General features: G+C 40.3%; 1 protein-coding gene across 3 annotated transcripts; it reads left to right on the top strand.

Moving 5' to 3' along the window:
- Window positions 1–3,027: 3,027 nt before the first annotated feature.
- Window positions 3,028–18,300, top strand: LOC137296074 (uncharacterized). 3 transcript variants are annotated; one of them, XM_067827734.1, is made up of 6 exons: window positions 3,028–3,328; window positions 10,925–11,180; window positions 14,808–14,975; window positions 15,434–15,520; window positions 16,124–16,228; window positions 16,824–18,300. In XM_067827734.1, exons 2-6 carry the CDS (start codon window positions 10,968–10,970, stop codon window positions 18,078–18,080), a joined length of 1,830 nt encoding a protein of 609 aa, XP_067683835.1. In that variant the 5' UTR covers window positions 3,028–3,328; window positions 10,925–10,967; the 3' UTR covers window positions 18,081–18,300. The 3 variants fall into 3 exon arrangements, with proteins under 3 accessions (XP_067683835.1, XP_067683837.1, XP_067683836.1); XM_067827736.1 differs by lacking the exon at window positions 3,028–3,328 and adding an exon at window positions 7,522–7,640; XM_067827735.1 differs by lacking the exon at window positions 3,028–3,328 and adding an exon at window positions 9,011–9,176.
- The last annotated feature ends 854 nt before the right edge of the window (window positions 18,301–19,154 follow it).

Raw genomic sequence — 19,154 nt, 5'->3', positions numbered from 1 at the left:
AGATCCGGGTTAGAATTGATCTTCAGCAACCCATGCTAGCTAGCTAGGTTGCTACATGTAATCGTATTCCAGTTATGTTGAACGATGCTCAGCTGTTGATCACTGGATTGTCTGGTCCAGACTCGATTTGTGGAATTTGTGTCATTACTTGTTGACATGTCCGGGGACGAAAGGACACATATGTGTATATAAACGTTATATGTGACTGAGGTCGTGTACTAACTATGTTTCGTTTTCACCCCATTTATCAATTGAAATGAGCTAGCACCAGAACACGAAAACACAAAATGGAACTAGGTGAGCTAAATAGGTGAAGATTGATGGGTGCAGGTAAAGGCGAGCAGAAAGCAATTGGATGAAGGCAGATTGATAGGCGGGTGAATCAGTTGATTGATTGACAGGTCGCTGAACGCAATGACCGTATTATCGACAGCTAGAACCCTGGTGAAAGTAACAGACTGGAAACATTGCAGACCAACGCTTGGCTGAAATCCGTATGGCTTTTCCGTCGCAGTAAATATACACGACAGCATGGAATGGATTATATTGGCCATGCGGACATATTTGACACGTTATTTTCCTTTTAATAAAAACATCAGCACACCATTTGTGTGTGTGTGTGTATTCATGGAATTAAGGTACCATAACTATTGGGACGCACATGGTTTACAAGCCAAACGGCCTGTTGACGTTATAGCTCTGAAATAGCCGAGGGTGGTCTGTACACTTTATGTTGATGTTAACGTTGAGCTCTCTCTATGTATATGGATAAGGCTGCATAAAAAATTAACTGTTTCTCGGGCACATTTTTTCAAAATTGACGAAGGGTTGTGGGAGTTTATTTTTAATTTTGGACAGAAAAAAGGTGACACGGGAGGAAAACGCGTTTATTTTTTTCTCTCAGAAATACAGCTTGGGAAGTTTAACACGCGTTAATGAGGTGTAGATTCAGTCACACTAGTTCTTACAGACACTCATTCCATTAGTGGAGAAATGGATGGTCAAGTCAAAATTATTTTTTTAAACTGCAATTAAAATGTTACGCGCAAAAATAAAAGTGACGCGCCGATCCCCGATAAACATCTCACTTTTTTATTTAACCTAAGAAATGAAATCATGTGTACACAGTCTATATCTACAATTAGTCACTGGGCCCTTACAATATTCACTACTTTAACAGATTTCTGATAATTGTTCGACGGTAGCAATTGTAGAGAAAGACAAAAATAACTAGCATGGGTGAACAATGGAGCTACAACAAAAAAAACTTCCTTGCTTAACCTCATCCATTCCCTCCCATCTCGTTTTGATATTTCCAAATATTTCTTTCACTGTCTGTCTACATTTCCCTATCCTGCCCCCTCTCCCTTTCCCCCATATGTCTCTCCCCGCCTCTCACTCTCTCTCGTCTCTCTCTCCTGACTCTCTTGTAACTCTCTCATTTCTCTCTCTAAACTCTAAATTCTCTTGCTTCACCCTCATCTCTCTCTTTCTCTCTCCCGCTCATTTGTCTCTCTTGTCAGTCTCATCTCTCTCTTCTCACGTCTTTCTCTCACCTCTCTTTCTCTTTCAATCTTTGCCTCGTCCCCCCCCCCCTCTCTCTCTCGCCCTCTCTCTCCTCTCATTTGGTATGTATTCTCACTATGTCTGCGACAGTACGTTGCGACCCCGTCTATCTTATCGCGGTTATATATCCAGCCCTTTAAGTTACTCGCCCCAGGACGTATGGTGAATGCATCACGTTCGGGGCTGTATTAATATAATTGCTGTCTTCCCGAGGGGAAGATAAACACCAATTTTATTCAGCTGCCGAAATGATAAATTACTTGATATTTAATCTCAAATACGTCACATACCACTCGTTGCTTCACATGTATGTTCTGTAATATCGTATGTTCTTTCTTAGCGCGGCAGGTGATATATTGAGCCAGAATAGTTTCTTCTTTGATGTGTGTTTATTTTCATTTTAGTACAGTTTCTCAATAAACTACACAATGAGTATATTTCAACGGGATGAGATTTATGGAGGAATGAGGCAGACGCTTATTCTCCTTTATCCGCAGAATATGTTGCGTTGTGTGACCTCCGAATCGACCTTGGCATGACCTATACATAATTGCGGTAACCTTTTAAGAAAGTCCAAATTTGGTTTAACAGTATTACACAAGTATATCGGTTAGGGGGAAACATCATAATCTCTTCACAGGTTCAACAATATTCATCATCTATGGGGCACTACTCTGCAAATATACGCTTTTAATGCTTCGGGGGGTTATCTATGGGACCAACATCTCAAGGAAACAAGACAAGAGAGCGAAAGTACTAACAGAGATTACATTGTGCAGCATGATTACTTCATTCCCCGATAAAGGGGACGAGGCAAAGTTTGTTGTAGACAATATTTTTGTACCATTACATCGAACACAACAGTATACTTCCCCCTTGCCTAACCTCATCCGGCCCTACCCCTCTCTCGTCTCGATACTCTCTCACACTGTTGTCTCTTCCTCTAACCTGATCTCCCCTTGTCCCATCTATCTTTATTTCTTCCTTCTTTTCTCTCCTCCACTTTTCCACTCTGTCTCCCCATTTTATGTCTTTTTTTCTCCTGTGAAGATCCGGGTTAGAACTGGTCTTCAGTAACGTTCAGAAAACTGTCACTCTTATAATGAGTACATGAAATTCAATCTTCAATAACATTTTTGTCATTAAATTTACTAAACTAAGATAATTTCTCAACGTAATCAATGTTATTGCATCCTCCAGTTTCAGCAGCTGAATTAAAATTACCACATCTTAATTTCGACAGTGCAGATCTGAGAGCCAGGAATGTCAGAATTTAAATACATTTAAACGTGTCTTAAATTCGAAACATTCGAAAAACAATAACCAGGGCAGTTAACATATGTGTTCTGTGAGACACATTGAACTCCCAAGTTTCTAATCCTATTCCTCTCCAACTCTCCAGCAACCGGTCAAAGCTCTAAAACGTTTCCCAACAAACGCCGAGCAATCGATCTCCAAAACGCAGCCTTTTTATAACCGTTCGTGCGTGGGATCACCCCCTGTAATCCTAGCTTATCGGAGAGCACAGCGCACTTCTCGATATCGCCTCGGATTGTCGATTGTAACAGTCAGCTAGTCTGTTATTGAACGTCCGATTGTCCAGTAACGTAGACACCAAGCTATGTCCATCTGTACCTGGATCAGACTGGCAATATTGTACACTGCTGGAGAATCTGATAAGACAGAGAACAGTCTGGGCTTGAATCGCCTTGTGTTTTACTGATAGCTTTATCCCGGAGTTGATAGTTACCAATGTGTGGAGGTAAGTCCTGGCGAGATGTTTCTGGTGGTCAGTGTTCGAGCATGTGCATGAATGTATTGGAGGGTTAAAATATTTATCTTTTTTAAATAATTTTCCGTACGGCTAACTGCAACGTAAACCAGAAGTCGTATTTGGTTGGTATACCTCAGCCACGTGTCTATGATATGTCAGCAGTATGTGTATGTATTGATTTCAGTGTTGATACGAATTCAGCAATGTTTCAACCGTAAATGTGTATATATATGTGTGTGTATATATATATATATATATATATATATATATATACACACACACACACACACATACATACACACATACACACACACACACTCACACATACATACATACATACATACATACATACATACATACATACATACATACATACATACATACATACATACATACATACATACATACATACATACATACATACATACATACATACATAAAATTCAGCAATATGTCAGTTGCAGTTCAAAAGTATTAATCCTACAATATTTTAAACCAACAAGTAGACACTTCCGTTGTATTTTTTTTTGTTAGTCATAGTTCCATAGTGTTAAAGATTCACCAGTATATAGGCATTAAATATCTTGTAAGTAAAGGGTCTGTCAGTTGTGCTTAATTGTTACCAGTCACAGTTACGCTTTTATTGATATTTAAGCAAAGTAAAAGGGTGTGTGAGTTGCACTTTTACTGTTTGCCAGTCATTGTTTAACAGTATAAAGGTTCCACCAAAATATAGGCAGAAAAATCCTGTATGTAAAGTTTTAAATTGTGTTTGAATTGTTTGATCCACAGTGTTAAAGTATATAGGCATAAAATGTCTTGTAAGTAAAGGCTTTGCCAGTTGTGTTTTAATTGTTGTCAGTCATGGTTCAGCAATGCTACTGTTTTACATATATTTAGACGCACAATTTCCTGTAAGTAAAGGGTGTGTGAGTTGTGCTTAAATTGTTCGCCAGTTATTGTTTACCAGTATTAAGGTTCCATTGATATTTAGGCAGACGGATTCTTGTCAGTAAAGTTCTCGATTATGTTTGAATTTTTTGTCGTTGCCCAAAAGTGTTACGAAATCAACACCATTTAGGCAAAAGAAATCTTGTGCGTTAACATACTTTGATTCAGGATACAAAATTCTTTTTGCCCAAATATTGAACTATGACCGACAAACAATTAAAGTGCAACTCACAGCAGTTAAACAGTAGTACTATTTCAAGAGTACTTTAGAGTTCACTTGTACTGTAATTGTTTGTTAGTCATATTTGAACAGTGATGCAATTTCAAAAGTTTTTAGTCACGGTTAGCACTGTCAACGTATTTACCTTTATTATCACTAACAGTTCAACAGTGTAAATACCGAATTAATCTTAATCAGTCCTATATCAAAGGTTTAATTCAGAATCCTATCCACGCATTAACAAGTCGCGATCTTCTGTGTAAATCAGTTAAGACATGGAATATAAGGAAACAGTTATTGACCCCTGTTACGTATAACCAGCAGGCAGTACGAATCAGCAAATACCTCCTCTTGGTTTCACCATATGTCATCACAGCACCACACTGACCTAGTTTTATTTGACACACGTATCTTAACAGCATAATAACATGCGTAATAACTGATAACACAGAGGTATCAACTACCTGGCCGGCTACAATTACTAATCCTTGTTTAATCACCCGTCATTTGTCATTAGGCTCTGGTATAGTTTTTTTTACTAAGGGGGTCAAGTAAATTAGTCTTTGATTTCGTGCTGCGCAATCACAGCTGAATAGAAGTTGAGACAGTAGCGTTTACACGTACACCATAGTGCATCTACGATGGTAATGACAACGCAGCTAAACATCAAGCGAGTGATTACGTGTGTGGGAATTTAGTTTTAGAACGGTTTTTGTAACAATCCACCAGAATTTGGGGCGACTTTCACGTATTAACTATTGTGGAAAAACCAATCCGTGTTTTCAGAGAACACTTTACCCACTAAGCTACCTCAAAGTCCCTAAACGACAGACGTTAGGACGTGTGTCATTCATTCATTCATATGTTAACGTGAGACGTATGCCTGAAAGAATTCATACATTTATGATATGTGTTTCTGAATATCAGTAGCAAGTAATATAAACAGTACGTTTGCATGCTTCCCCGCAAGCAGAGTATTTACTTAAGTGACGAGGATGAACCGAAAAGTGGCCATTGTTTTAAATAAAACCACTATTTAGGATGTTTCAGTTACCTGCTTTAAATAAAATCACTGTTTAGGACGTTTCAGATACCTGCTTTAAATAAAACCATGTTTAGGATGTTTCAGTTACCTGTATGGATTTTGTGCTCTCAATAATTCTTTTTGAAATCTGCGATTCTGAAAGGTTTACTTTACTTTGCTTTATTCTTTAACACTAAATTAAATTTTAACAAAACGAACCCGAATAATATTGTCTGTATAATGTAGTGGGAATTAAATCTTGAATAATTGTAATTACTTGCATGAATTATATGTTTTTGTCAGGGGTATATACATTTGTAAAAAAATATGTAATTTTATTATCTAGCCTGTATTCTATCGATTCCGTCATATACTCTTAAAAAAAGTAAGAGAACTTCATTTTTTATGTACGATTAAAAATATGTAGGAGATTTATCGGAGACAATCACTGTTGATAATATTGAATATTTTTAGAGTGCATTACAACCATAGCTATTTCGACTGAAGTCACTTTTGAAAGATGATTGGTGTATAGCATGTTGCATGTGTACGATTTTCATTTTGAAACAAAAGACTAGAAACAAACACTAACAAATGTGTAATGCAAGTTTAGTGTCAAAGTAAATATTCTAAGTGATTTTTCGACCTTCGAGACGTCACCATCGAGACGCATTTCTTGTTTGTATTGTTTTATTCACCACCAGTTTATGCTATCATTTGGCTGGCACTTTTTTACTGTTTGTGTTTAACAGCTCTGTATGAATGGACAATGGACTGACTTAGAAAAGAAAGTACACATGTGCTGATTTGGGATTATTTCCATTCTGCACCAGGTAACAGCAATGATCTTGGAGAATCTTTGAGCGCACTATCGTCAAAGACAAATTTACTCAAACCATTTCAAGTATAGTGTTGTGTGCCTGTTTGTAGACTACAATGGTTGCCAACATTAGAAGTACACTATAGACTGAATACACTTCGTGACAATGAACCTGTTTACATAAACACACTCGAATCGAAGGGTCAGATTTACATATGAGGGATTCGGATCTGTAAAGATATCGGGCATTTACTGCAGGGGTGGGTGGGTGAGGAGTCCTTGAAGCATAGACGTACTAAATTAATTACCATCCCATAATGCGTTCATAATACGGGATGACCATCTCCTTGTCCCTGTAATATTTCATTACAGACTGTTCACCCTTTCTATACCCTCCTGACACACATGTACTAATTTTCAAGACCGTCTTCTTGGGACTTTCATATTCGTTGGTGACCTCCCTTGATGCCCTCTTATCCCCACCCCAGTATAAAATGACCGGTCCCTGAAGTTTGAGAAGGTTTATGGAAATGAAACTTGTTGACTTTCCGACCTTTAAGATGTTTCCCAGGACTGGCCAAACCGAATACAGGGAATCACAAAACCTTCATATGGTTGAGGGCTGAAGTAATTTCGCGTATGCTATTTACAGGCTTATTCAAACTTATGAATTCAAATTGCAAAATGTTATCATTTGAAACTTATGCTTCGAGGATAAAGAAATCGCACAGATCTGTACACAAACGGGTTTCAAGTCAACACTGGATTTAAATTCAATTTTGACAAAAGGGGCATTGGTATGTACTGAAAAGATTTAATGTGATTTCGTAACCCAAGTACACCCATATCGATAAACATATTTGCCAAAGGCTTCTCTTATTGTAGTCGGAATAATTTGTTCTCATTTGCATGTCTCATAAAGCAAGCCGGAGATACAACTTTAACCCTCTCATAATGAATGAAGGCCATTCAAAGGAAATGACACATGAAAAGAAGTCGAAGACGGTTGGGCTTACTGGTGTATGTTTCCCTTGTGTGGAGAATTTATTGCCTTGTATGAAAAGAACGATTGTCGATGATAGGTACGACTCTAACTAGTACCTGCTTAAGCTGGGAATAATAACCCATAGAGGCATGTAAATAGCACTGGGGTAACGCAGGGTGCCATACTCTGTCCGTTGCTTTCATGCTGCAAAGTATTACTTGATGTACGTTAGTTGTATGGAGGTGGTGATTTATGAAGGTATTTGGGGACATGAACTATACTGTATCGGCAGATAGCTTGGTAAGTGTTGCGTTAACGTAACGGCTTTGTTCTTATTTTGTCAAGAATATATTTGTTGGTAACACGATAGCTTTCATGTAGCTGTTAGTGACAGAACGAGGGTACAACACACCAGTCCCGAACGGTTTGCGTCAGTAACTGTATCAGATTTGATCGTATGTATATCAGAACTGTTTCACGATGTTGTGTTCATTATGCCAAGTGACGTATGTATAGTCTCGTAGTTGTAACGCCTGCTCGCCACACGGAGAACCGGGGTTAAACCCCATGCATTGAAACAATGTATGAAAGTCATGCTTGATGATATTGTTATGATATTACTTACCCGGTGTGAAAATATACTTATACAGTTGATTATAACACCGAAAAAGGTGCGAATGTGAATGGATGGCTTACTATATATACTCTTAAAAAAGTAGGGAACCTGAACTTTCAAACGGAATAAGAAGCGTAAGAGTTAGCATGCTTTTCAAGGGTGAACGCACATTTTCTCCTTATCGTCACCCCTACACACAACGCACGGGGTGCATGTGCCTATTACTCGCTATGTACAACATACAGGACAAAGGCGACCGCCGTCATATAGCTGGAATATTGCTGAGCGCGGCATAAAACTAAACTCACTCACCCACTACAGGACAAAGGTGCTTTCCACTGTTTTGTTTGCTTGTTTTTTATATTCCTCATCAATAATGTTTCAAGGTATATCACGGTAATTAAGTAAGTAGCATCTTCACTATGTCTAGACCTACCATATTGGTGGTTGTTATATCGTGGTTGTCATGTATTCAGTTTGCTATCACGAGCAACGTTCAATCCCGCTGAGAATGGTGATGTTTGTTACGATGACACACAATCGGCGAAGACATCGTACCAATCAATACATTTGATCTGGGGTTGTCGTTACATAGAAGTATATACTAGTTCCACCCGGTCACCCATGTACAAAGCTAAAATCAGGCCACAATGGGTCGAAATTTATCTTCAGCCATCTGTGCATGTCGTGAGAGGCGAACAACGACAACGGTCGCTTCAGGTCATCGTATCCCAATATAGTAGATCGATGCTCATGATATCAATCACTGGACTGGCAGACCTAAATTCCGATTTTCACACATACCGCCGTCACGTAGCGGGGATGTCCCCGAGGATGACGTCAAACAGTAATCAAACAAACATCTTAAACTCGATAAAATCCAAGTAAGCTTCACCATCTCCTTGTCGTCATTCCACTGCCACCCCCAATCAAGGACCATGCCATGACGCCAGACAGGCAACCAGTAAAAGGTAGCAAGTACCAGTTACAATAAACCCTCCAGATTTTCCATTAAATGCCGTGTTTACCTGTGATTGATATTTCCTACCCCTAGAAACACAACAGGTGGAGTGGTCGATATGACGCCACCGTGGTAGCGGTTGAAGGCGGAGAGAGTCGCCCTTTCATTGCCAGGGAAAACAAAACTAGAGTCAACGGTAGCCACTGTCGTGTTGTAGTGTTGGAAGTACCCAAGCGTGGAGTGTTTACATGGGAAAATGGTTCGTATATCATGTTACAGTGGTTTTTGTTAACGCATTATGCAACATATCCAGGCATAGACGTGAACAAGAACTGTTTAACACTGTATTTAATAACCCGTATAGTATGTATGAACTGTAAGTAAATACTGCCTTATATGTAACTCTGGGTCATCATGAGTATGATATACTTACTGGCTGTGTATATACATGCACGAACAGCATGTATGAATTGGATTAAGTCTGTGTATTAAGTGGGATTGATATCCGTAATTCGGGCGATATATTTGTTATTATGGAGTGAGTGAGTGTGCGTGCGTCCATGTTTGTGTGCGTGAATGTATTCATGCTTGTGCGTGCGTGTGTGTGTGTTTGGGATGGTGTGTGAGTGGTTTGGGTCGAAATGGACCTGTAAAGTAATGTGTTGTTGGTCCATTAGCTACAGCGTTTTCTAAGGACGTGTGTTTATGAAATATACCTGCACACTCTAGCCATGTCGAATCTGTTACAGGAACGTTAGTGGGTATCATTAGTTTTTCAGGTATCTAAAATCATGTTTTTGTCAAGAACCACCACACGGTGAAGGAACTCCCGGGAGAGTGTCTATGCTTGTAGAATCTTGAACTGCGGGTCGAATGATGAGTTGAGCAGTGTTGTAGGGTAGCCAAGCTGAGGTTTTTCGTCATACCCAACATTAGGGTTCGAGTCCCACCAATTGTATAACGTATAACATCCATACTTGATGTCCGATGATATTGCCAGACTATTGCTGAATGTCATATACACCAAACGTATTCATTCATCTGCAGATTCTAGGGTCATTTCAAACTCTACATCATTTGGTACAAGATTACATTTACAACGGGTGTATCTAATGGTCAAAGTATATCGGGGTATCTGTTTTTTCTTTCTGACATATTGTTTTATCTGAATCTTATTGTTTTATTTCTGAACTCATGTCAGACACCTGAAGCAAGGCCGTGTTGTTGCGAGCGGATTGTGAATTAACTCGGCATTGAGTTTTACAACTATTGTCGTCAGGAAGGAAAATTATTGCCCTTTTGCTGGCAATGTCGGCTGGTCGATACCAAGCTTTAGAACTGAACGCTGGGTGTGTGGTGTAGTGTTCTCAAGGGGAAATGCAAAGGGTTTATGATGTTGCAGAGTGTGTGGTTAGCATGGCTCTCGTCAGCCTGGGTTTTCGTGACATAGGATAGGTACTACTTTGACGGTTGACTGTAAGATCGTTGTCCCCCGGGTGCTAGCAGTTCTGTGGGTACCTTTTCCTATTAGAGATACTGCAGGATCTACATGGTACCAAGAACCCTCAAACGGGAACGACTTTGGAGTTTATGGGATGTCAAACATACATCTCCTCTTACTGCAAATACCGTGACTGATATTGCTACTTTCATAGCATAAGCAACTTACAGTGAATTATTGATTTCTAGATTGTATCATTGGTTTGTGTTGGTGCGTAGCTTGTGAGATATTAGGGAACCACAAGATTACGTGTGAAAATATCAAAGCGGGGCTCTGTTCGAGTTAATAGTGCTTGCAGGTTTGAGTACTGGCCAGTTGTGGAGCATATTAGTAAATGGAGAGACGTATGTCCGTTTACCACAGTGCTCTGATAACAACGTCTAGATCCTTACAGAACCTTGACTCGAGATTATGGCATGTCGTCTCTGTTGGATCTGAAAGTTTAAGCTTGTATTCAGACATAGATGACAGTACCGAAAGTACAATTGTTATTTAATATGTTACAGAATGCGTATGTGATGGGTGAAAACTGTCTCTAAGTATTTCAACATGGCGGACGGAGTAAGCTTACTGTCGTCTATTCCCCACCCACCTCGACAGGAAGATGGCAGGCCTGGGGGTCATGGGTCGAGGCAGGCTCGGAGTCCTAAAAAGAAGAAAGTCAGACGCCACAGAGCACCAAAGACGACAGAACTTCATCGTTTGGAGGAAGAGACAGACGAGGAAAAGGAGAAGAAATTAAGCTCTCGAGAGAAGACACAGGTATTTAAATTTTGTTGTCACATATGAAGTTGGTTAAGTGGGGTAGTCTAGTGGTTAAAGCTTTCCCTCGTCGTGCCGAAGGCACGGGTTCGATTCCTTACATGTTACAATGTATGAAGCCAACTGCTGTGTCCCCCATCGTGATATTGCTGGAAAATTGCTTAAAGTGGCGCAAACCTGACTCACTCTCATTTGGTGTCTCGAATCGAACATACTATTTTTGGGGTGATTCAGGGTAAATATTTGCTGAACTGATCTAAAGATATAAACATAAATACATATAATATATCAAAACATTATCTTTTGTGAAAAAAGAAAAAGAAAGACAACACAAATACAGTTCGGTGTTTAGCAATAGAAGAGCAATAGAATAGAAGCTCAAACCTTTCTTTGTATGTCGCCCATCGAACATGTGGAATAGGAGCCAATGGTTGTATAAACTGCCACAAGTTCTTAACAGAAAAGGTTATGTTTCACACAGAGGGATTAACTTGGCGTCAGGTCGTGTTAGTACAGACACGGTGGCTTCCTGACAGTGCCACTTTGTAACTCCATAGGTCAGAGATATAGCAGGGACTATCTCAATCGAAGCGCTACACCGATGGACTCGGATTTCATCGGTTTGTTTCGACGTGGTCATGCATCATGTATCTTAAAGACGTGCCGACTGCATTTGACTCGATGGTCAAATCGAACAATAAAGTGTTGAGGTTTAAGGTCACAAATATTTCAGCAATTAGTTGACAGGCTTCACCATGGTAGTGACATAAAATGTCGGCATTATGAAAACACTGACAGTCGAACACAAGACAATATCCTTTGCAGGGGTTGAGAAACGGTTATATGTTGCTTCCGAGATTATTTCTCTTTAATGATGAAGCATGTGCGTATGTGCGTGTGTGCGTGTGTGCGTGTGTGCGTGTGTGCGTGAGTGCCTGTACTTACAATGGATAAGACCAACTCCAGCTTTATAATGTTAGAAAATTGAGATATCATGTCACAGTGAGACATGGAGACCCCACGCAAACAGACTTTATGTCATTTGTTTTTCAATTTGCTTCACCTAAAATGTTTTAATGAGGAGCAATATGTGGATTCTAATCTGCATAATGTTCAACAGAAGACTGCTCGGGTTTAGCACTTGATTTCACTCACGCACCATTCTCCCGAGATCGATTATGGTATTGTGTTTTCATTACATCAACGTTTTCAATTGTCAGACTAAAACTGGCTCACTTCTCAGGTCCTTCACTCCCCGGGGGGTGGCGTGCCGCCATTCACGCATTTCTTAAGCCCCCGACTAAATCCTCAACTTGCTGACTTTAATCTTCAAACTGTGAAACTGACGACTGTTAAGATTAGGAGTTGATTAAAGAACGCTTTGGCACCTGCTGCTTTTGACAAAAAATACCCCACGGGGCCTGCTGGGTCACTTAAGTGAAAAAGTCACACTTGATGAATGTGGTTTTGATAACGCATTCCCATGTGAGTCTATCAGTGGTATGACTCTGTACTTTACACGAGGAACCAACCTTACCTTAAGAGAGTGATGATGTAGCCATACCATTCATACCTTCTCTCTATCGCTGTTTTTCCGTCTTCCTTTCAGTCACTACACGCACCATCTCTCTTTCTCTCTTATGGGTTCATTTTGTTTAACACTTTCACCGTCTACATTCGCCAATGCGATTATTTATACCTTTCCGCTATCACGACCCTGTCTGAATGTAATAGCGCTGTCTCTGTGTTGTTAGTGGTCATTTATATAATGGCTGTATAACTGTATTATAGGCCACTGGGCCGATATTACGCAAATAAACTGCCCGTCTGTCTGTCATTTACTGACCGAGTGTTTGAGTGAGCAGCTCTGTGACTTATCCGGGCTTAGTGGCTCATAACTGGAATAGGGCGATGGGGTAGACCAGCGTTTGCTCGTCTCGCCGAAGACCCAGGTTCGATTGCCTACATGGGTAAAATATGTGAAGCTCATTTCTGGTATACCCACCGTCATTCATTCACTCACTCACTCACTCACTCACTCACTCACTCACTCACTCACTCACTCACTCACACTAAGATATTACTGAATGGGCGTTAAGCCACAACCAGTCATTGTTAGCTACGGAGTATGCAGGGTTTATCTATGTTTTAACACTATTTCATTTATGACACACCGTGTCAGGGCAATGGTCAGTGCAAAGGGTTGTAGGCCTTAGACGCATACTACTATCGATTGGTACAAACAAACCAAGAATCACAATCATACTGTATCTTGGAATCGAACCCACCATAAGCATTCAATTACAACCGACTCGGAACGTCAGACAACTCGGAACCCCAAAGCTCTGGACGTTGAGTGTTTGGGTTGCAGCAATATTCCAGCAACATCCAGCTTAACACATTGTACCCATGTGGGGTATCGAACCCGGACCTTTGGCGGGACGATGGAACGCTTTAAGCACTCGGCCACTGCACTAACCCTTCAGGATCAGAAAGGGGTAACAGTTTATCAGACATTTCGTGAGACAACATCTCCTTTGTGCACTATCAGACTTCCATTGAAAGATAACAACAGTCTTACGTGTGTACATAAATCAAGGTATCGGACAGATACATTTAAAAAGATTAGAATTTATTGCTGGAAATGGCTTCACTGAAGAAGCTTCAAGTGTCACGTACGTTAAACACGCAAGAAAGAAATGCAAACATTCGTTCAGAAAACTATGACATCTGTAACATTATTAACCACTGACAGAGATAAGGGGCTGTCTGTTTACTGTCTCCGTAATAACATTCAGTGACCAGATAGATTTACGGTACATTCTGTTACATGGTTTATCAGTGAAATAGATCAACATAGAGAGCGAGCGGATTGACGAGTTCGATGTGGCTAACATTTGATTAGAAACGGTGACAACTCATAGTATTAAATCGATGTGAGGATTGCCAAATATCTAATTAAATGTCATGCTGTGATTACTTTTACAACATGCGATAAATACACCTTTCTAGTGCAAAATTCAGATAACATGCTGTGGCAGTAAAACTGTCATTCGGGGAACGAAGGAACTAAATCCTAAATAACTAATAACTAAATTAAGTTTTCTGTTTGGTTCCTTTGGTCCCAATATTATTAGATAGACAGGATCAGTCATCAATGACTGGATGAGTAACGGTTTACTAAGCATTTGATGACATTTAACCAGCCACGTACTGACGATGAAATCAGATGACGCTTTACTAACCAACTGTTGACATATATTCAGGTGGCACTTTGTTTGCCGTGTATTTACGGTGTATTTTGACGACAGTTTACTAACTTCGTGTTGAAGATGTATTTAATTGACGGTTTATTTACCACGTGGATTCAGGTGATGCTTTATTAACCATGTATTTACGATGTATTTTGACGACTGTTGACTAACCATGTGTTGACGATGTATTAAGATGACGGTGTTGACGATGTATTCGTTTTACCAACCACGTGTTGACGATGTATTAATTAATATGGCGGTTTATTAACCAGATGTTGACGATGTATTCAGGTGACGGTTTATCAACCACGTGTTAACGATGTATTAAATTTGCGTTACGGTTTTACTAATATTTTGTTGACAATTTGTGCAGGTCATTGTTGACGACGCCGAGAAGGAGTTCATCCCCAGTGTCAACTATATCGAAGATAAAAAGATCCCCGGAGTCGAGGATCTAGAGAAAGAGGAAGACCAGGAGGAAGAGGAGGAAGTGGAAGAATTTGATGAAGAAGATCCATGCATGACAGCAGAGGAGAAACGGGTATTGTACTGGAAGAAATAACACCTAGAGGGGTAGATTATGCCAACACTCAGAGGTCAGATTAAAGTCAGAGATCAAATCTGACTGATTTGAAAGAGAATGTGGAAAAACACATAAATAGGAAAACATCGGTGCCGTCGTAGGAAACAAGTTTAGCTCTTGGATTGTCATAACTCTTTATTATGGTATTGGAGTTACGATCATCTCACAGCTAAGGTGGATTTGTACAACGACACCCAGGTGACACAGCTACCTGGTGGGTGGGGAGTGTATGTGCTAAACACATGGTATCACATGGACATGCCCCAGGTAACCCTCAAAGGCCCGAGTTATACAAGACCTCATGCACACATATGCATATATGTGCCAATATACAACCCAATGTTAAACCCCACTTCGCCCTTCCTTTTGAGCGCTAATTCCCAGGTGTTTGCTTAATTGTCTGTTTTCTTTACCAGGCTATGTACAATGCCGCATCGATCGGGGACATCGACCTGCTGGAGGACTGTCTTGACAAACGCTACGCTGACATCAATATGACTTGGGTAAACACTTGTTGTTAAATATGTTTTGATGTGGTAGCTAACATTCTTCAGATGTTCTTCAAAATTAATTTCAAACATATGGTTTTTCATTCGATTCTGTATCTCTAGTGTATTACTTGTTAAGATCAACGTAAAAAGTTAGTTATACATGAAACGCCCAATATTGTTTTACATGCTCTGTCGGTCACTGAATGGTAAGATACATTATTAAACAATGGACATTGAGATGTTTGTTCGTGAATGTCAAATATTACTAGCATAAATTGTATGAATTCAGTCTTTTAAAAAATGGGCATAAACAATGCATTTTTCATACATACAGCAGGTTTTGACATAATGTAGGAATGCCAAGTGATGTAATACCCAAAGTCTGGTTTACAAAAGTAGTTCCTTATCAGGAAGCATCTGTCTAGGGAACATTATTCAAAGGTTTTGCGCGAGAAGGCATCGGGTCAAGGTGCATAAAATAGTTCCTGCTAACAGTATCACTTTGCATATTTTCCAAATACAACTATACTTGATGTGAAAACTGCTAAAAAATGCTTTAATTCTTGCATCAAATATGATAACGTCCTTGACCCGTGTGTGACCCTTTTGTTGCAGTATCACGAGAACCTGCTGGTAGCCGCCATCAAGGCCAAACAGGAGGAGATGGCCGAGTTCCTCATAGACAACGGCGTTGACTACAACTACAAGACAGCCATGATAGTAAGTCAACAGCGGCCGTAACTACTAGGATCTGCCCACATGCCCTCTGTCTTGGAGATAATTAAAATATATCATAGAAAATGACTGTCAGCCTTGTCTTGGACCTTCCTTGACATGGTCTGACCATGAAGACATTAACCATCTTAGCAAAATATGAAATAGATCTCTTTCAATGTCATTTACGACGCTCTTTGACTTTAGTATTCTTAATGGCATTGTCCATGTGTGTGTGAATACAATGGCGGGGTTTTCATCTTTTGGACATTTCATATTTGGAAATCGCTGCAGAACTTCTGCACGTTTTATTTCAAGTTTATCTGGTCATATTTTACAGGAATACGTTGAATGTATGATCACATTTGACATATGACCACTATACAAATTATTTGTCTCATCGGACACATATTTTGATTGGATTGGATTCTCTATTTCGGGTTGTTCCATACATCTCCATGTTTTTCGGAAGGTCATGCAGTTTAACAAACAAGATATCACTTACTATTTCGACATTGCCATTAATGCTGATACTACGCGTGTAGGTCGTGAGACCTCATGCACACGCTTCATTGTTGAACACGTGTATCCTTTATTTCAGAACATAAAGGACGAGCGAACAAGGGCAATGGAGTGGTACAGCTGCAGTTGTAGACAGCTGGCCTTCGACCAGGGTATGCACGACATTGTGGAGCTCATCGACTACCTAAACGGAGACTTGTTTAGCTTCATCAAACCCAAAGAAAGAATCATCAGATACCGCCGACCAAAGCCCCCCACACCTGAACCATCCACTGGTGGCGAGTCCGAGAATGATGCTTCCAGCGAAGCCAGCAAAAACAGGTCAGGAGATGAAGACGAGACTCGTCCAAGGAGGAAGAAGAAGAAGAAAAGGAAGGATTCCAAAGAGGAAGATGGGGATAAGAAAGATGAGACTGACAAATCCGAGATTTCACAAAAAGATGTCATTGAGAATTTTGATGCAGATTCCGGGCACCACAGCAGCGATGGTGAGGAAGGGAGTATTAAAGCTGACGGTGATGAAGATGGAGGAAGAACCACCCAACAATCTGACAGCTTCAGAAGAAGCAGAACTAGTTCAAGCCGGTTTACTACTGGTTCTGGTCGGTGTAGTAGCATCAGGTTGACCTTCGACGCTGAAGCTCGCAGTCCATCACCACCGCGATTCCGGAGTGAAACGTTCATGAAACGCTTTATGTGTATCAGTAGAGCCAGTGATGACGGCTATGCCTCGATGTCTTCCAAAAGCTCCCCAACAAGCGCAGAAAGCAAGCAGAAGCGACCACGAGTGACAATTATAACCATTCCGCCACGGGGCACCAAGTCGTCCCTGATGCTCAGAAAGGCATCTTTAATCCGCAAGGCTGAGGCAGAACAGGAAGTTGAGCAGCCTTTGCTGCAGAGGAAGGTGAGAATTCCTGGGAGTTATGGTGCCGAGAGCCGACTGTGGTATCAGACGTCAGTGCCTTCCAATTCAAAGAGTTCTGAGGACCTCAAACAAACACGGCAACGCCTTGACCTACAAAACGTCAACAGTGCCAAGAACTTTCAAAATGGCCGCGCGGCGCACTACATGCAAATGACGACCAGTGCTTGTACGAAACGACGGCTGGATCCCAATTTCACCAAGTGCTATAGTTCGCTGGACTTTATCAGTGATAAAGGGTCTAGATCGGGAAATCGAAGGGCAATACCCACTAGACAAACTGTAAACTGCCTCAGATCGAACACTAGATGTGGGAAGGAGAATATATCAGCAAAACTCAAATCTCCTGAGAATGAGACGAAAATTCCTCCGTTTCGTGAGTCAGTGATCACTCTGACGAGGGTATGGTGATTACATAGGGCAGTTTCTTTCTATTTCAGTTTTAGCAATCAAGTCTGGACCTAGAAAAAATCCTCTTGGAAGATACCTCCATAAATCTTATTGAGTATATGACGCCGTTGTAGGTCCGGTAGCGGACACTTTCCAGTTACAAACTTTATGTAAAACGACACAACGTTTAATAATTTTGTACTGAAATTCACAATAAATACTTACCTTTATTGTTGCAGAATACCATGTTTCTATTTGTTGATGACACACACAAGCCATTATCTCAATACAGTGGAATGGCATTTGCGTCCTGAAATTTGGTGTGTGAAATACAGTATGGTTCAAAATTATTGAGAATAGCTAAAGCATTTCATATTATTAAACGAGAACAAATCAGATAAAATTGAATGTATTGTGAAAGTGAACTGACCTTTTCATGTTGTGTAGGTAGCAATTTAATATTTTATCAAGTCTCCTTGAGCTTCACGCCACAGTCTAAGACGGGTAGGCATACTTCCTATCAGAGAGGTTAGTGTCTCGTGAATTATGCTGTCCCAGTATCGGACCACTTCTCTCTTCATGTCTTCAATTTTTGTCAGCCCCTTTTGATTCACACATTCCTTCATCATCCCCCAAATGTTCTCAATGGGATTTAAGTCATATATGCAGGGAATGGTAATGCAGTCACATTTTTCTCCTGAAACCACTGCTTGGCATGTTTTGCGGTGTGTTTAGGATCATTATCTTGCTGCAAAATCCAGTCATTTCCATAAAACACATGTGCACTTGGAAGGAGAAAATTATGTAATATGTTAGTGTAGCGTTGACTTGTCAGATTTCCCTCAAACACACACAGCGGGGTCGTTCCTAATAAGGATATCCCTCCCCATACATGAAACTTTGGGCTGTATTTAGGTCGTCGATACAACGGTGCTGACGCAGACTTTGTCCATATTTTCATATTTTCACATTATTGGGATATACCCATATTGAGCTTTCATCAGTAAAAATCATATTTTCCCAGTCAAAGTTTTCATGTGCCAAACACCACTCAACACGCCTGTCTTTATGTTCTTGTTTCATGGGAGGAGAAGG

The sequence above is a fragment of the Haliotis asinina genome, chromosome 9 (genome assembly GCF_037392515.1).
Source record: "Haliotis asinina isolate JCU_RB_2024 chromosome 9, JCU_Hal_asi_v2, whole genome shotgun sequence".
NCBI classification, from domain to species: domain Eukaryota; kingdom Metazoa; phylum Mollusca; class Gastropoda; order Lepetellida; family Haliotidae; genus Haliotis; species Haliotis asinina.
This window is presented reverse-complemented; position numbering and strand designations above follow the sequence as displayed.

Excerpts from the sequence above, each read along its gene's own strand:
- LOC137296074 (XM_067827734.1), top strand. The coding sequence starts at position 10,968 with ATGGCGGACGGAGTAAGCTTACTGTCGTCTATTCCCCACCCACCTCGA. Across the intron at positions 11,181-14,807 it reads GCTCTCGAGAGAAGACACAG|GTCATTGTTGACGACGCCGA; the intron begins GTATTTAAATTT and ends CAATTTGTGCAG. Across the intron at positions 16,229-16,823 it reads ACTACAAGACAGCCATGATA|AACATAAAGGACGAGCGAAC; the intron begins GTAAGTCAACAG and ends CCTTTATTTCAG.